Source organism: Falco naumanni, chromosome 2, assembly GCF_017639655.2.
Source record: "Falco naumanni isolate bFalNau1 chromosome 2, bFalNau1.pat, whole genome shotgun sequence".
Classification (NCBI taxonomy): Eukaryota; Metazoa; Chordata; class Aves; order Falconiformes; family Falconidae; genus Falco; species Falco naumanni.
In genome coordinates, this window is record NC_054055.1 from 73,866,293 (window position 1) to 73,880,521 (window position 14,229).

A 14,229-nucleotide genomic window follows, 5' to 3' on the forward strand; every position below is an offset into this window, starting at 1 on the left:
GCAAGCGGCACGCAAGAACCAGCCTTTCGGTAATCGGCCTCTGCGGGGAGCGGGAAACCGGGCCGCACCGGAGAGAGACCCCCGCTGCCTCGTCCTCCCCCCGCAGCTCTTGGCGGGGCAGCCGAGCCACCCCGGCCCCAGCAACCGCTGCCACCCGCCACCCGCGCCGGCCTCCCGGCACTGGCGCCGAGGGCCTCAAGAGGGCCGCCCCCGCCGGGCAGGGCAGGGCAGGGCAGGGCGAGGGGCCGGCCCCTGGCGGGGGCACCCACGGCCGGGCCGCCGCCAGCCCCCAGCCCCGCGGCGCGGCGCCTCCCCGCATATAAGAGCGGCGGCGGCGGCGGGCCGGGAGCTGCGGGTGCGCTGCTGGGAACGGGTAGGGCCTGTAGGGGGTGGGAGTTCTACCATTTCTCTTTTCTCTTGTGTGTGTGTGTGTGAATGTATATATATATACACACACACGCATACACGCACGCGAGTGTCGAAGTTACACCGGCCCAGGCACGGCAGCAATGCCGCCGCCGCGGGAGGTGCGCCTGAGCAGCCGGGCGTGCGGGGACCGGCCTTTCCCTCCCGGCGGCCGCCCACACCCCCGGATTTATTTTTTTCTCTTTTTTCTCTTTCTTTTATCACCTTCCCTAAGACACACCCCCCCCCCCCCTCCTTTCCTTTAGGAATGTGCCGTGTCACCGGCATGACAGCGGTGCGAGCCCCCCGGGGGCGCCGGGCCGGCCCCGGGCGCCCTCCCGCCTCCGCGCCGGGCCGTGCTCCTTGCCGGGGGACGGCCACCCGCCGCCGGACGGTGGGGGTCGTTAGGCAGCGGGAAGCGGGCGGTGGGCAGCAGCAGCACCGACAGGCTCCGCTGCCCGGCGCTCCGCTCGGGTAAAACCCCGCTAGGCTGGAAACGCGGCTCCGGAGCGGCCGCGGACCGGCCGTCGGTGCCGAGACCCGGGGGCTGGCGGTGTACGCGCTGGCTCTGGACAGGCGCCCGCTCAGCCGGCACGGTTTTCTCTACAGGCATGTCGTCCATTAAGATCGAGTGTGTTGTCAGCGAGGGCTACGGGATCGGGGAGTCGCCGGTGTGGGACGAGAAGGAGGACGCGCTGCTGTACGTGGACATCGCGGGCCGGCGGGTGTGCCGCTGGAGCGCGCTCAGCCGGCGGGCGCAGGCGGTCGCCGTGGGTAAGGACCGGCACCGCGGCGGGGTCTGGCTGTGCCCCCGGCGGGGTCCGGCCTCCCAGGGGCACGGGCACGGCTCCTCTGGGTGCTGGGGCTGCGCCCCTCAGCAGCGGCATGGTGCTCGTCTGCTGGAGACCGTTCCCTAACCGCGACCTTCCTAGGCCGAGGAGGACGCTAGGGCTTGCGCTGCGCACAGACGCTGGGCACTGGCCAGGCTTCGTGCCGAGGACTTAATATTCTGTGCTACCGGGTTACGCTTGACCTGCTTCCCTTTCCTCTGAGTTGTTCGCAACTCGCTTTCTTTTGTTCCCGCGTTGTCCCAAAGGTAAAGTTCTGCTGTTGATGCCTGTGGGAATTTTGTTACCGATGTGAATGAGTAATGCCGGTAACATTTTATTAGATGAAGTTGGCCCATAACGATTTAAGAAGATGATATTTTTTTAAGGTAACAGTGTCACCAGCTGGAGTTAACTCAATATAGTTTAGGTATTTGTTCCAGGAAGGAAGTGCTAACTCTAAGAAGGAACTTTTCTAAAGGAGTTGAGGATTCACTTCTGGATGTGATAGTATAAATATTTGTCTGTCTGAAGACAGCTCCTTAATTGGTTTAAGTACTTGTATTTATTACTTTTTCATGTTCAGTAATACTTGATGAAAATCACTTTTGTCCACCCATAAGATGTTCACATTCAAAAAAGTTGATTTGGGCTTATCTGCCCTTAGAATTACTGTAGTTACCAGTTCTAAGATGAGAGAAGGCCTGAAAGTAATTTTGGAAATACAGCTTCCCAAACTTACTTCCTCTGACCTTAGCCGAGGGCATGTGTGCTCCCTGCCTCTTCCCCCAGCTCAGACCTACCTTCAAAGGTGTAGTCTTTCACATGTGGCCTGTCTGGAGATGTAGAAGGGGTAGTAACTGAAGTAGCTACTTTTTTTTTTTTTTTTTCCTCCTACTTTCTTCTGTTTCCTCTGTTTAGTAATAAAATAGTTACAATTAATAGCTGTGCCTTTGGGTGTAGCGTGATTAAAAGGCCAAAAGACCTCAAACACCCGAAGAGTGCCACGTGATTAAAACAGCAGGTTAACGTCCAAAGTGGAAACTGAGAAATTATTCATTACTGAAGCTTATAGAGAATTACAGCAGCCCCACACTCTGCAACAACTTCAAATGCCCTTTTCGACTCCACAGGGAAAACAGCACTACATACGTAATGGTGCCCAGGGCGGAGACCTTGTGGTCAGTGTTCTCTGTTTGGCATAACGTGGTGTCGCAAGTAAATCAATTCCTGTGGATGCAGCTTAACGAAGCCCCTTGGGTGGCCCCAGACTGAGCTGGGTACAAGGGCCTTTTGGCTCACTTGTGTGCAGTATTTGTGCAGTAGGGTGGCTGTGTCTGTCTCGCTAGCCTGATACATCCCTTCCCCCTGGGGCACTTTGTCAAGGAATGGGGCTGTTCTTGTGGCTGTAGGGGCACGTGGGGGGGCGGGGGGGGCAACACCTCCAGAGACAACCAGGTAGGGGCATACAGGCTGCTGGGCATGGGGGAGGGAGGGAGGCCAGCCCTGGGGCTGCTCAGGTGGAAGGGCTCCTGTGGGCCGTGGCCCCAGGTGTTTTGCTGGAGAGCAGACTGGGAGTTGCATTCCCATGCTCTGCAGGCCAAGCCCCTGGGGCTGCTGCAGGCTGAAAAGTGCTTTTATTGGTGCGGTTACTGGCCTTTGGAAGAGCAGTAGAATGACTTCCTTTGGCGGGTGCCACGCACGGCTGAGGGCATGCTGCTGACCTCTGTGCTGGCGTGGGAAGGAGAAGCGGCACCCACTCGCCCAGGGTAGATGAGCCCAGACCGGGTAGATGAGCCCAGACCGCCAGCAGCTTCAGCAGTGCGGTCACATGCCTCTAGGTGAAGGAATTTCTAGAGCTGAGCTTGCAATCAGGTGTGCATCTTGGGTGTTAGGGGCAAATAGCATTCAGATTTCTGGCGTGGTCACAGCTGGGGCTGTAAAGGGAAGGGGCATCCTGAGCCAAGAGCAAGCAGGCAGAAGGGAGCAGATTTCTCTTGGCAGCAGTGGTGGCGGTTATAAGTGTTTGTGAAACTATGGCCTAATTATACCTCTGCAAAACTATAAATACAAAAAATGTTTTATTTTTAAATTAGAAAGTCGTCAATCAGTCCCATGCATATTAAATATTATGGCAGACTTTATTGCCATATTTAAAGTTATTATTTCTTATATTGCATCTGATTGTAGGCTTTAACATAAATGTTATCTTCTCACTCATTTATCCGTTTTTTTTACCAAGTCCTTTATAATAACCTGCAGTTGAGGTTTTACTGCATAATAGCTCAAATGAGTGTCAACTAACCATGGAGCATTTACTAATCTTCTGTTTTACTCTACCTCTTGGAAAGCTCTGTCACTCCTTGGTGTGTTTTTGGTGCTGCTGGAGGCATGTCGGAACTGCACAGCAGTGTGGTGCCAGGGGGTGTGTGACCTGTCCCACTGCAGAGATACTCTTGTCTCCGTGAGTTATGACTGAACGGCCATGGTAGGGCAGATTTACGCAGGAGCTGTGCTAAACAAACAGTTGCACCAGAGCTCTAGTGGCAATTGATTTTTTCCCTTGGGGAGGGGGGAACCCACACAGCAAACTGTTGTAAAAAGCACACATGCCCATATCAGTACCCCATTTTATGTTTGTTTGTGGGGTATTTTTAAGCATCTAGTAGAACCAGGTGCTGGTAAAGTTCCCTGAGTTTATATGTCCCAAACTGGTGATTCTCTTCATAGCAGCTTTCTGTATGCGTTAAGTATGCCCTCTTCACATGAAAGAATCCTCTTTTCCATTTCACCTTGTTTCTAGATGCTCCTGTGAGCTCTGTGGCTCTCCGGAAATCAGGGGATTATGTCATCACCCTGGGAACCAGATTTGCTGCTTTGAAATGGGAAGAGCAGCTGGTAACCACCATTACTCACGTGGACAAGGATAAACCAAACAACCGATTCAATGATGGGAAAGTGGACCCTGCAGGGAGGTATTTTGCAGGTATGCTGTGGGAGTTGCTTCCACTGCTCCATTAGGTTTTGGTGACGAGATGCAGTGATCAGCTGCAGATGGGGCAAGTGTTTGTTCATAGTTAAATGGTGGGGATATTTTTTTGTTGTTGTCTTCAAGCAGTGTCTAATCCCATTTACAAATCTACATGTATCACCTGGACACCGTCTCATCGGGGCTATTGAGGCCCACTGTTCAGAGCCAGCCTAAGCGGTCTTGCCTCATCCCTGTTGGCACGTGTGGTCTGAATGCTGGCAGAGTGCCAATAAAAAATACTTTTCCAGTAAGAAATTTATGATATTGTGGGTTTTGTTCTTAATAAATCAGAATTTATAGATGGTATTGCTAAAAAATATGTGACTGTTCAGCCTGGAGAAGAGAAGGCTCAGGGGATCTTGCCCGTGTGTGTAAGTAGCTGATGGGGGGGCAGTGTGGTTGGGTAGAGAAGGCAGAGCTGCTTAGTGGTGCCCAGTGACAGAACCAGAGGCAGTGGGCACAAACTGAACTCAGGAAATTTTGCTTAAATGTAAGAGAACTCTTTTAGTGAGGATGATCACACAGTGGAACAGGTTGTCCAGAGAGGCTGTGGAGTTTCCATCTGTGGAGACCTTCAAGACATGGCAGTGCCCTGAGCAACCTGCAGCGGCTAAACCTGCTCCTGAGCAGGGGGTGCACCTGGTGGATCTCCAGAGGTGCCCTCCAGCCCTAGCTGTCCCGTGATCCTGTCCTGTTATTTAAAACGTTGTTCTGTGCATCTGCTGTGCGACTGGGTCTGCAGGCTTTCTTTAATTTGCATTTACCAAGTCTCTCAAAGAGCAAGTATCAGCTGCCAACTTCGAGCCACAAAGGTGAGTTTGTTTTTGAAGGGGCTTTAGTAAGACTCATCATCCTGAGGGATGAGAATTTTTTTTTTCCAGTCTCTCTGCTATACAAGATGTTAAGATTTGTGGGAAGTTAAGTGCTGACCACACCCTTCTTCACATTTGAATGACCGAATAAAAAGCTCTGCAGAAGTCCTGCTGCATACCGTTTTTGCCACAGTTCAACAAAACCCCAAAGGATGTGTTTTTTCATCTGCTAAAAGCAAACACTTTTGAAATCTGCCTTTCTGTTTTGCTTTTAACTCAGTTTCTTCCCCGAACTTCTGAAGCCCCTGCACTGCTCCCTTCTACTTTGGCAGTGCAGTCATCATCCTAGCAAGGGGCTGCCACCAAACCTGGAGGAGAGCCCATTCACTCTGAACCTGCTTTGTTCCCTCTGGCTCTGCACAGGTACGATGGCTGAGGAGATTCGACCTGCCGTGCTGGAAAGACGCCAGGGCTCTCTGTATACACTTTTCTCTGACCTCTCAGTGGTGAAGCACTTCAGCCAGGTGGACATTTCTAATGGGTTGGACTGGTCACTGGATCACAAAACCTTCTTCTACATTGACAGCTTGTCCTACTCAGTGGATGCATTTGATTATGACCTCCAAACTGGAAAAATTGGTATGAATTGGCTGTATTCCAAAATAATTGTTTGTGCCTAAAGATTGTGATGTTTGCTTCCATTCTGGTTGTTATGCAGAGGTGATTGGAGCTTTGGGAGTGCTTCTTCAGAAGCCTCCTTAGAACAAAACAGGAGCCATATTAACATCTGTCCGTGCCTGCATAGGCTCCTAGCTTGAGCTATGCAGAGGGTGTTGGTAATATTATAAAGTATTTAAATTGTGTGGCAGAGTTTAAGTAGTAATCTGGACGACTGTTACTAAACACAACGCGTATCTGATCTGCCTGTGCAAAAAGGGCAGACTGTTTCTTGTGTGGCTTGTATGTTTCTGTGGCTGCATGTTTCTTATTACTGATAGTATAGGCAGTATAACACAAAGCTTTTAGTCTTGTGCAAAATCTCGGAGAGCTTCTTCAGATTTTTTTTCACTCTGTTTTGTGTTTTGAAATATAAGCTCTTAGATGAAGATTCTGCAAACAGAGATGAAGAACAGCTGGAAAGCAGTAACTCAAAACTTCTTCCTTCATTTATTTAAAACAAGACAACACAACCCCTTAAGGCCTTCTACAGGCTTGGGCAAAAGAACAATTCCCGTGACTTGGACTAATAATTTGCTTTTGAGGACATGGACTGCTTTTTGCTTTTGCTTTAAAAGAACCCTGCCAATTTGGGATTTAGTTTTAAAACCGTGAATTTGAACTCACTTTAGGCGTAGTATCTTGTCCCCCAATGTCTCTCTGCTGTGACTTACAAGTGATTTTTTCTTTAGTAAATAGTGTGGTTCTCCTCTCTCTCACCCATGCTTGCTTGCTCTCTTTCTGTGGGCAATCTGACAATCCCCAGGAGCACGAAGGAAACTCATTTAAAATATTGCTACATATGAGAAACATTGAAGTTGTCAGAGCGTAAAATAAACAATGTTGGAAAGTTTGTTTTAATTTTCTTTAATAACAGTGGATAAAAGTTCAGATAGAGTTGTTTGGTTTTAGGTTGACAGTATGCCTTTGAAGTTGATGCTTTCCCTAACTCTGTGTTTATATAAACTCTCAGTTTATGTATCTGAAGGTCAGTTTTGTGTTAGAATAGTGATTATTGGCACGTTCCAGCAGCCTGTTTGAAAAGTCCCCAGTTCTGTACTGGAAGTGACCCATACTTGAAATGATCCAAACTGCTTTTAGAACAAGTAATTAATTTTCTGAATATGTATCTGTAACATTAATTTATTCTGTTATTCATTTAATATGGTAAGTAGGGAGCATAAGCAGTGCACTAGAAAAAGTACACCAGAAAAAAGGATGATACTTTCAATGGATAGAAACTCATCCCCGGGCTTTCACGCTGAGAAAAAACTGTCTCGGGGAAACAAACAGGGCAGCAGGCATGATCTATTTCTTTCATATGAAAAAGCTCAGGACTTCAGCACAGATTTTGAGAATAATAGTACAAATAACTGCTGGAATGTGACTGATAAAAATTTTAACAATTGTCTCACCCAGTTTTGTTGTGTTTTTTCTGCCCTGCAGGCAACCGTAGGAGTATATACAAACTGGAAAAAGAGGAAAGCATTCCTGATGGGATGTGCATTGATACAGAAGGCAAACTCTGGGTAGCTTGTTATGATGGTGGGAGAGTAATTCGCCTTGACCCTGAGACAGGTAGGTCCTTGCAAAAAGTGGACTGGAATTTTGTGTTTATTTTTATTTAAAAAAAAAAAAAAAGAAGAAAGAAAGCAAAGAATGAGAGGTGGGTTTTTTCCACCTCACAGAAATGGTATATTTACCCTTCTTAAAACACTACTCTTTATTTATTTGTTTATTTAAACAATTACAAGTCTCTGCTCTCAGAAGTTGGCTTTGTAAATAAGTGCCCTTTGTTCCCAGCCTCTGTTGTGTTGGAAAAGGTAAAGTTGCTGATGAGATTACCATTATACTTGTGAGTTGTTTGACTTAGCATCCTCTTGCATCCTCCAAACTTAAGATCAGTGTTTACGTCATTGATAAATGATGTAGATGAGAATGAATAAGCCATGAAACAGCAAAGATGACTTAAACTATTTTTTTGGCCTCGTTTCTTCAGCATAGTGCATTATTTTGGGCAGCCTACTGAGGTTAACACAAGTCCCACGTGACACTGATGCTAACAACATTTTTTTGCTGAAAATTATTTGCATGATAAGTTTTGCAATTGAAATAATAAAAAATATTTAATGAATTCCACAGCATTTTATCATTCCCACAGTAATGTCTTGGGTGTGCCCATTGTCTGAGCCTTTTGTTCATTGCTACTCTCATTTGCACTTTGGTGGTCTGCCAGGCACGATTTAGTGTGGGTGAAAAAAAAGGTGTAAAGGACTTCAGGGAGACTGAGCCACACTGTCTGCAAGAGGCCAGTGGGTGAGAATGGGAGCGTGATTTTGACAGATCCCAGACAGCACAGGTTTGCATAATGCAGCATAGGAGTAACCGCACTGGGTTGCATCTGGGGTCTCTTGAACCCAGGTCCAGCCCAAACACAGAAGTCTTGGGGGTTTGTGGGGCTGCAGGTTCAGGGATGCCAGTGTCCCTTGGCGCATGCCCCCTCTACAGTGCACAGCGGACCCTGGCACACTTGTGCACCTGGCAGGTCAGGCTGCAGCTTCTCTTCTGACTCTGGTGGGACCTCTTGAGGCTCAGGCTGTGCTTTCCCCCTCACCTTTTGATTTGTATGCATCCAAGATCTTGCCAACCTGCAGGATTTTTTCTTGTCCTGCAGAGTCTGCACCCCAACCCTAGGAGGAGGAAAATCCAGCTGGGAGGTCCCGGCAGCTCTGGGATCTGTTTCTGGTCCCACATCCTCCCGCTTTGGTGGGCAGAGCACTCCTTGGTGACCTCCACCAGCCCTTTGAATACCCTCCTGGAGCAGTGGACTCTACCATTTTTTTCCTCTCTGGTTCACTATTTCCACCTTTTCCCTCCTTGGCCTTCACCTTCCTTTTTTCCCTTGTTTTCCCTTTCCACCTCCTTTTGGAGGTTTTTTTTTTAAGGGAAAGGTAAAGGGAATAGTGTCCATAAGCAGATGCATAGTGGGACTGAGAATACTGACAGCAGAGCAGCTATCCCTAATACACTTCCAGTCTCTTAACTATGCTCAGGTAAGGGTCTTTCAAAGCTGGATGTGATTTTGATGTATCAGGAGGTGCCAGTTATTTCTTTTCTGTGAATCTGTTCCATCTCCTCTTGCCCACATAAAACTCCTAGCACTCACAACAAATGGTAGTAAGAAGTTTCGCAGCAAAAGAAGCCACCTTCTTTTTGAACATCTCATGTTTATCTGCCCTCTCTGTGTTATCATTTTAAAGTAATATCTAAGATCTGCAATTCGCTGAATTCTGAGCAAATAGCAACTGTTTGGGGAGATAACCCAGTCAGGTTTGAGAACTCCATGAAAGCCTCTCTTTTAATGCACATACCTGTTAAGTGTGGCTTGAATGACTGCCAGACAGTTGCAGATACATCCACTGATAAGAGCTCACCTAAAGCACATGAGGAGTTTTCAGGTTTCAGTGATAGCAAAGCCTAGGTTGTGTTTTTAGCAGGATGGGTGAGGACATCTGTTTGGTGTCTTTTCTAAGTGAAGGTTCTGAGGTTCAGGGTGAAGTGATTATTCAGGTCTGGGCTTCTTTAGCCTAGATAGCTGCTGCCTTTAGATTCAGGGTGTGCTGCAGGGGAAGGCTGTGATGACTGATCCCACCAGGTTTGCAAAGGGCTTGGAAGAGATGTCTAACTTGTATGTTGCCAAGTCTTGACTTACTGACCTGCTAGTTTTATGCACTTGTGGTTTTTTATTAGGAATTAAGTATTTTCCAATTCTTCCTTAATGAATGTATTTTTATATCCTTTGATTGTATAGGGTCTAAAAGATTTGCTATGTTTCTATAGATGTCAAGCATAGATGAATACTTCAGGTAGATTTTAGAGCATGCAGGTGCAGATTTGCTTACATCTCCAGGAAGACCTTGCTCATCTCAGAGCTTTGTAATGCAAGTGCACTCAGGGTCTCTCCCCTTGTCTTTGGGGCTCATGCCTCTTCTAGAGTGCATGTGTTTTCCTTTTGAATGCCCTTCCCACTCGTTTTCTCCCAGACTTGGTGTCAGCCAATTTCAGGGGTGTCCTCTGAAGCATTTTATAAGCCACCATGTAATCCTTCCACTGCCAGCTGACTGGATAACCACGAAGTGTTGCTAGAGCAAGTTGGCAGGAGCGTTGCCTTGAGATTCATACTGGTCCTTGTTACTGCCAGGCAGCAGACAGGACTTCTGTCCCAATTTTCTAGATAATTTGAAAAATACGGTCTTCTCAGGGGAAAAAAAAAAAAGTTAACCAGACGTGCAAATAATCTCTGACAATCTAAACACTATTACAGTGGGTTTTATTTCTTTCTTAATTTGAATTTGATTTTTCCTTTGGCCATTGTGGGTCAAAATGTGTGCCAAATAAGCTTATTATACAGCATCAGGAATCCCAGAGTACTCAGCTTTTCCAGACTGTTACATACAAGAGGCTCTTTCACCACTGCTCACTTGCTCTTTTCTTTTATTTATTTTGGGATTAAAAGAGAGTTTAAAAGTATCCAGCCCTCATGTCAGGGTTGTCAGAAGCAAAGACAGTTCTGCTTCTCCCTCTTGGTGCTGTATTCTGGATGTACTGCTTACATCCATACTAGCAGGTAAAACAGATCAGGCAATACCCTTTAGTCCTGCACCACAGGCATCTCATAGCTTATTTTGTATGACCAGGCTGTCTTCCCACACCAAATCAAAGCCCAGACTGTGTCTGGGGAGCAGCTTACCCAGCTAGGTGGGCCAAAATTGTACCAGGACTGCACCAATGGCTTAATAATGTGGCCCTGCTTTTACCTGTGCTTATGATCCACTTAGTGTTGTAGTACAGGTGGAGCCATTTGGTCTGTGCTTTTGTCAGTTCATTGCAGTGCTGTGCTATGTCATTGTAAGGGACCAAGGCACAGCTTGTTGAGTGAGGCAACAGCTTTTAAAGACAGGTGCCTGCTTTGGTAAAACACCTCCTGGGAAATGGTGCCCCACTCTGAAGTTGACCGAGAACTTCTTATAGGTCTTATGTGGGCCAAACTTTCCACTTTTTCTTTATCCTTGTAGAGTTCCCAGCATCAAAGTTACTTCCCTGCTATTTCAACACATCGCTAAACAGTTAGTTACTGTAAGAGGGCCAGGCCCTTTGCACATGCAACTGGGGGGCCAGGGAAACTGCACGTTTTGTAAGGAGATTCATGTGCTTTAGCCTATTTCTAGACAGAGAAATTCAATCGTAAGTAATTAAAATAGGCATGATTTGTATAAGCACTTACTGCCCAGAATTAGGAGGAATTTTATAAAAGTCTGCTATAAGGGTGTCTTGACAGTCTTCTGGTTAAGGCTGGAGGCAATCTGTTTACTACTGTCATTAGGATGGTAGCTATTTGTTGATACGATAAATGCATGGTATTATTTATGGTAGCAGCAGTTTCTTGTAAACTTCACATATGTCCCATGATCCCTGTTTTATTCAAGCTTGATTTGAAAGGCTATTGAAATTTCAGGAGAAACTTACAGGAATTAATCTTCCTTGACTGCAGGCACTGGAGGTGTTGCATGAGATACACCTCAGTCGAGCTGCATGAGGTCTGCTTGCTCCAGGCTTCCTTTGTAGTTAGAAGTAGAAAAGTCAGCAGGTCTAGGGTATAATTCATGTGACCTGTTTTAGGGAAGAATTATATCCCGTTTCCATTGACTGACAGCACGGGCAGCTGAGCTGATGAGCTCAGATACATGTCTGTGCTTTTTAATTAGAGGATAGGCTAGGATTGGGGGTGGGATTTTTTTGTGATAACTGAGGCTGAAACTTGTCAAATGACACATCATCAACAACGCACTTTACAGAAGTCTGGTTTCTCCCTGTCACAGTGCTCAGCGGTATGCTGAAACTCAGCATGGGACCCCGGCCCTGGTACCTGCTTTTGTGGACCACCTGGCTCCATGCCAGTTATTTACAATAATTTGTTTAAATTTCTTGTTGTGGGTAGATGAACAGTAAACATCATGTATGTTTTTTTCCAGGAAAAAGACTTCAGACTGTGAAGCTTCCTGTTGACAAGACAACTTCCTGCTGTTTCGGAGGAAAGGATTATTCAGAAATGTATGTGACTTCTGCCCGTGATGGGATGGATAAAGAGTGGCTTTCACGGCAACCACAGGCTGGTGGGATTTTCAAGGTGAATGATAACTTTTCCCTGCTGTTTTAGAAGGTCATTTTTTCCTTTCTGCATTTTTCAGGTAGCAAACCAGTTGGACCGGTGGGAAGCAGGAGAAGAGTGGTTCTTAGAACATCAGTCATATATATATATATATCACAGAACCACAGAATGGTCAGAGTAGGAAGGGACCTTGGGAGATCATCTAGTTCAACTCCCTGCTAAAGCAGGTTCACGCAGAGCAGGTTACGCAGAGTTGCGTCCGGGAGGGTTCTGAATGTCTCCAGAGAAGGAGACTCCAGAACCTCTCTGGGCAGCCTGCTCCAGTGCTCCCTCACCCTCAAAGTAAAGATATTTTTCCTCATATTCAGATGGAACTTCCTGTGTTGGAAGCTATGTACGTTAAGCTATTGATTGTATTTTTGGTTCCTGTTGCAGGACAAGGAAGTTAAAAGAGATTTGAAAATACTTCTGGGTTTAAAATTCGTAACAATGCTGATATTGCAAATTTTCTATGCCATCACCTTTTTGCTTCTCACCCTCCCAACACAGTTTCAGTTTTCTATTCATATTTCTATTATGGAAGGAATGTGTAAATACTTGTGTCTTAATGGCAAATAAAAACATCTGCTTTTATTTACTTTCTAGTTAGTTAAAACTAAATTATCTCCTTAAAAATTTGTCACCTTGGGATTTGTTTTAAAGCCCTGCTCTTCCGTATGTTTGCATACCAAAGGTTACATTGTAAACTGCAGAATTAAGGCTTAGTAGTATCTGAGAAGAGGCTTTTGGGGAATGGACTCTGGCCTGAGGTTACTCAGCTTGAGAGAAAGAGTGTAGGTTGAAGTTCCTGGCTGTGATGAGCTGCTGTGTGCAAAATATAGCAGGATGTCAAGCTGGACAACACAGTCCTTTTCTAAATTAAAGCACGTCTAGTTGTGAAAGAAAAGCAAGTGTCTGATAGTGGTGAATTATTGGACTAATCTTTTTTTTTTCCTCTGTTTTAATAGATAACAGGGCTAGGGGTGAAAGGAGTCCCACCGTATCCATTTGCAGGTTAAATATATGTTCTTCAGAATGGATTAGAGGACTGGCATAAGGAAGACAAGTTGGAAGGTCATATTCTGGTGCTCGGCATCTTTTTGCTTTGAAACCATAACACAATACCTCATCAGGGAAGGAAGAAAAACTACTGAAATACATGGAATTTAAAAAACTGATCTTTTTTTTCTCCTTTAAACTTTATGACATTAAATATCTGATGGTACTTTTCCTGTTGTGCTAAAAAGATTCTCACCCTAATAAACTACTGAATATTGTAACTTTCTTTTATGATTAAATAATGTTTTAATGTCTTTTTATTATTTATTCTCCTGTCTCATTTGCGACTTAGGCTACATTGATTTATTGCTTAATTGTACTGTCTCTTTTACATATTTTCAAAGTTTCAGATAAAATATCCATTTGTGGTCTTACCGCTGCTTTAACTGGAACTTCATTTGTTCCATAATGTTCTCAACAACTGAAGCATTAATACCTATTATGGTGCATCTGCAGCTTCCTTTTTGCATTACATTTTTAAGGCCTCAGCTGTGGTTGTTTAACTCTGGTCATCTGGAGTTGATCATCATCTCTCCCCAATGCATGTCACTATGTCACTCATTTTCTTAAATGTAAACCCAAACGTTTAGGATCAAGAATGATACTTTTTTTTATCCTCTGAAGATCTCAGCCCTGTTCCAGGGAGATGTGTGATGACAGGAAAGTGTTAGGTGTCCTCGGTCTTTTGTGTATAAAAGAAAGCACCACCTGCACGTATGTCCTGCTGAACCAAACCCCAGAGCAGCCCGAGAGGCAGGAGGGGCCCACATGCCCAAATGGCCACAGCTTCTACGAATGTGCACGGAATGGAAGGTGTATTGTACTTTCTTCACAGCACCTGTTGTAAAGGGCAAGCTTATTTACTGGATTGCCTTTTTGCTGGTAACTTCAGGCCTGTCTGTGCTGAAACAGCTGTGATGTAGCTCAGTTGGTTTGTGAACTGCAGGTTTTGCTCTTGGCCTGTGACATGTTCCCATGTTCATGCACCTCCACTTGCACTTGGAATAGCTATCCATCCCTGTCCTGCTGCGTGAGGGTAACCCACCAACGGCCAAGAGTGGCTGTGTGTGTTCTCTGCAGGTAGCTCCAAGAATTGGTACAGCGTGGTTTTCCAGTGTGTCCCTGCAAATCTGTAGGAGTTAGTTTTTCTCTGCTGGATCTGCTTGTGTC

The 14,229-nt window shown here is 46.0% G+C and overlaps 1 protein-coding gene across 2 annotated transcripts; it reads left to right on the forward strand.

Annotated features, from left to right (window-relative positions):
• Nucleotides 1–305: 305 nt before the first annotated feature.
• On the forward strand, nucleotides 306–13,313 carry LOC121083938 (regucalcin). Of its 2 annotated transcripts, none has more exons than XM_040584850.1 (7): nucleotides 306–373; nucleotides 1,015–1,179; nucleotides 4,036–4,218; nucleotides 5,499–5,714; nucleotides 7,239–7,370; nucleotides 11,825–11,979; nucleotides 12,969–13,313. In XM_040584850.1, the coding sequence occupies exons 2-7, from the start codon at nucleotides 1,017–1,019 to the stop codon at nucleotides 13,017–13,019; spliced, it is 900 nt and encodes a 299-aa protein (XP_040440784.1). In that variant the 5' UTR covers nucleotides 306–373; nucleotides 1,015–1,016; the 3' UTR covers nucleotides 13,020–13,313. The 2 variants fall into 2 exon arrangements, with proteins under 2 accessions (XP_040440784.1, XP_040440785.1); XM_040584851.1 differs by lacking the exon at nucleotides 306–373 and adding an exon at nucleotides 809–879.
• Nucleotides 13,314–14,229: the final 916 nt, after the last annotated feature.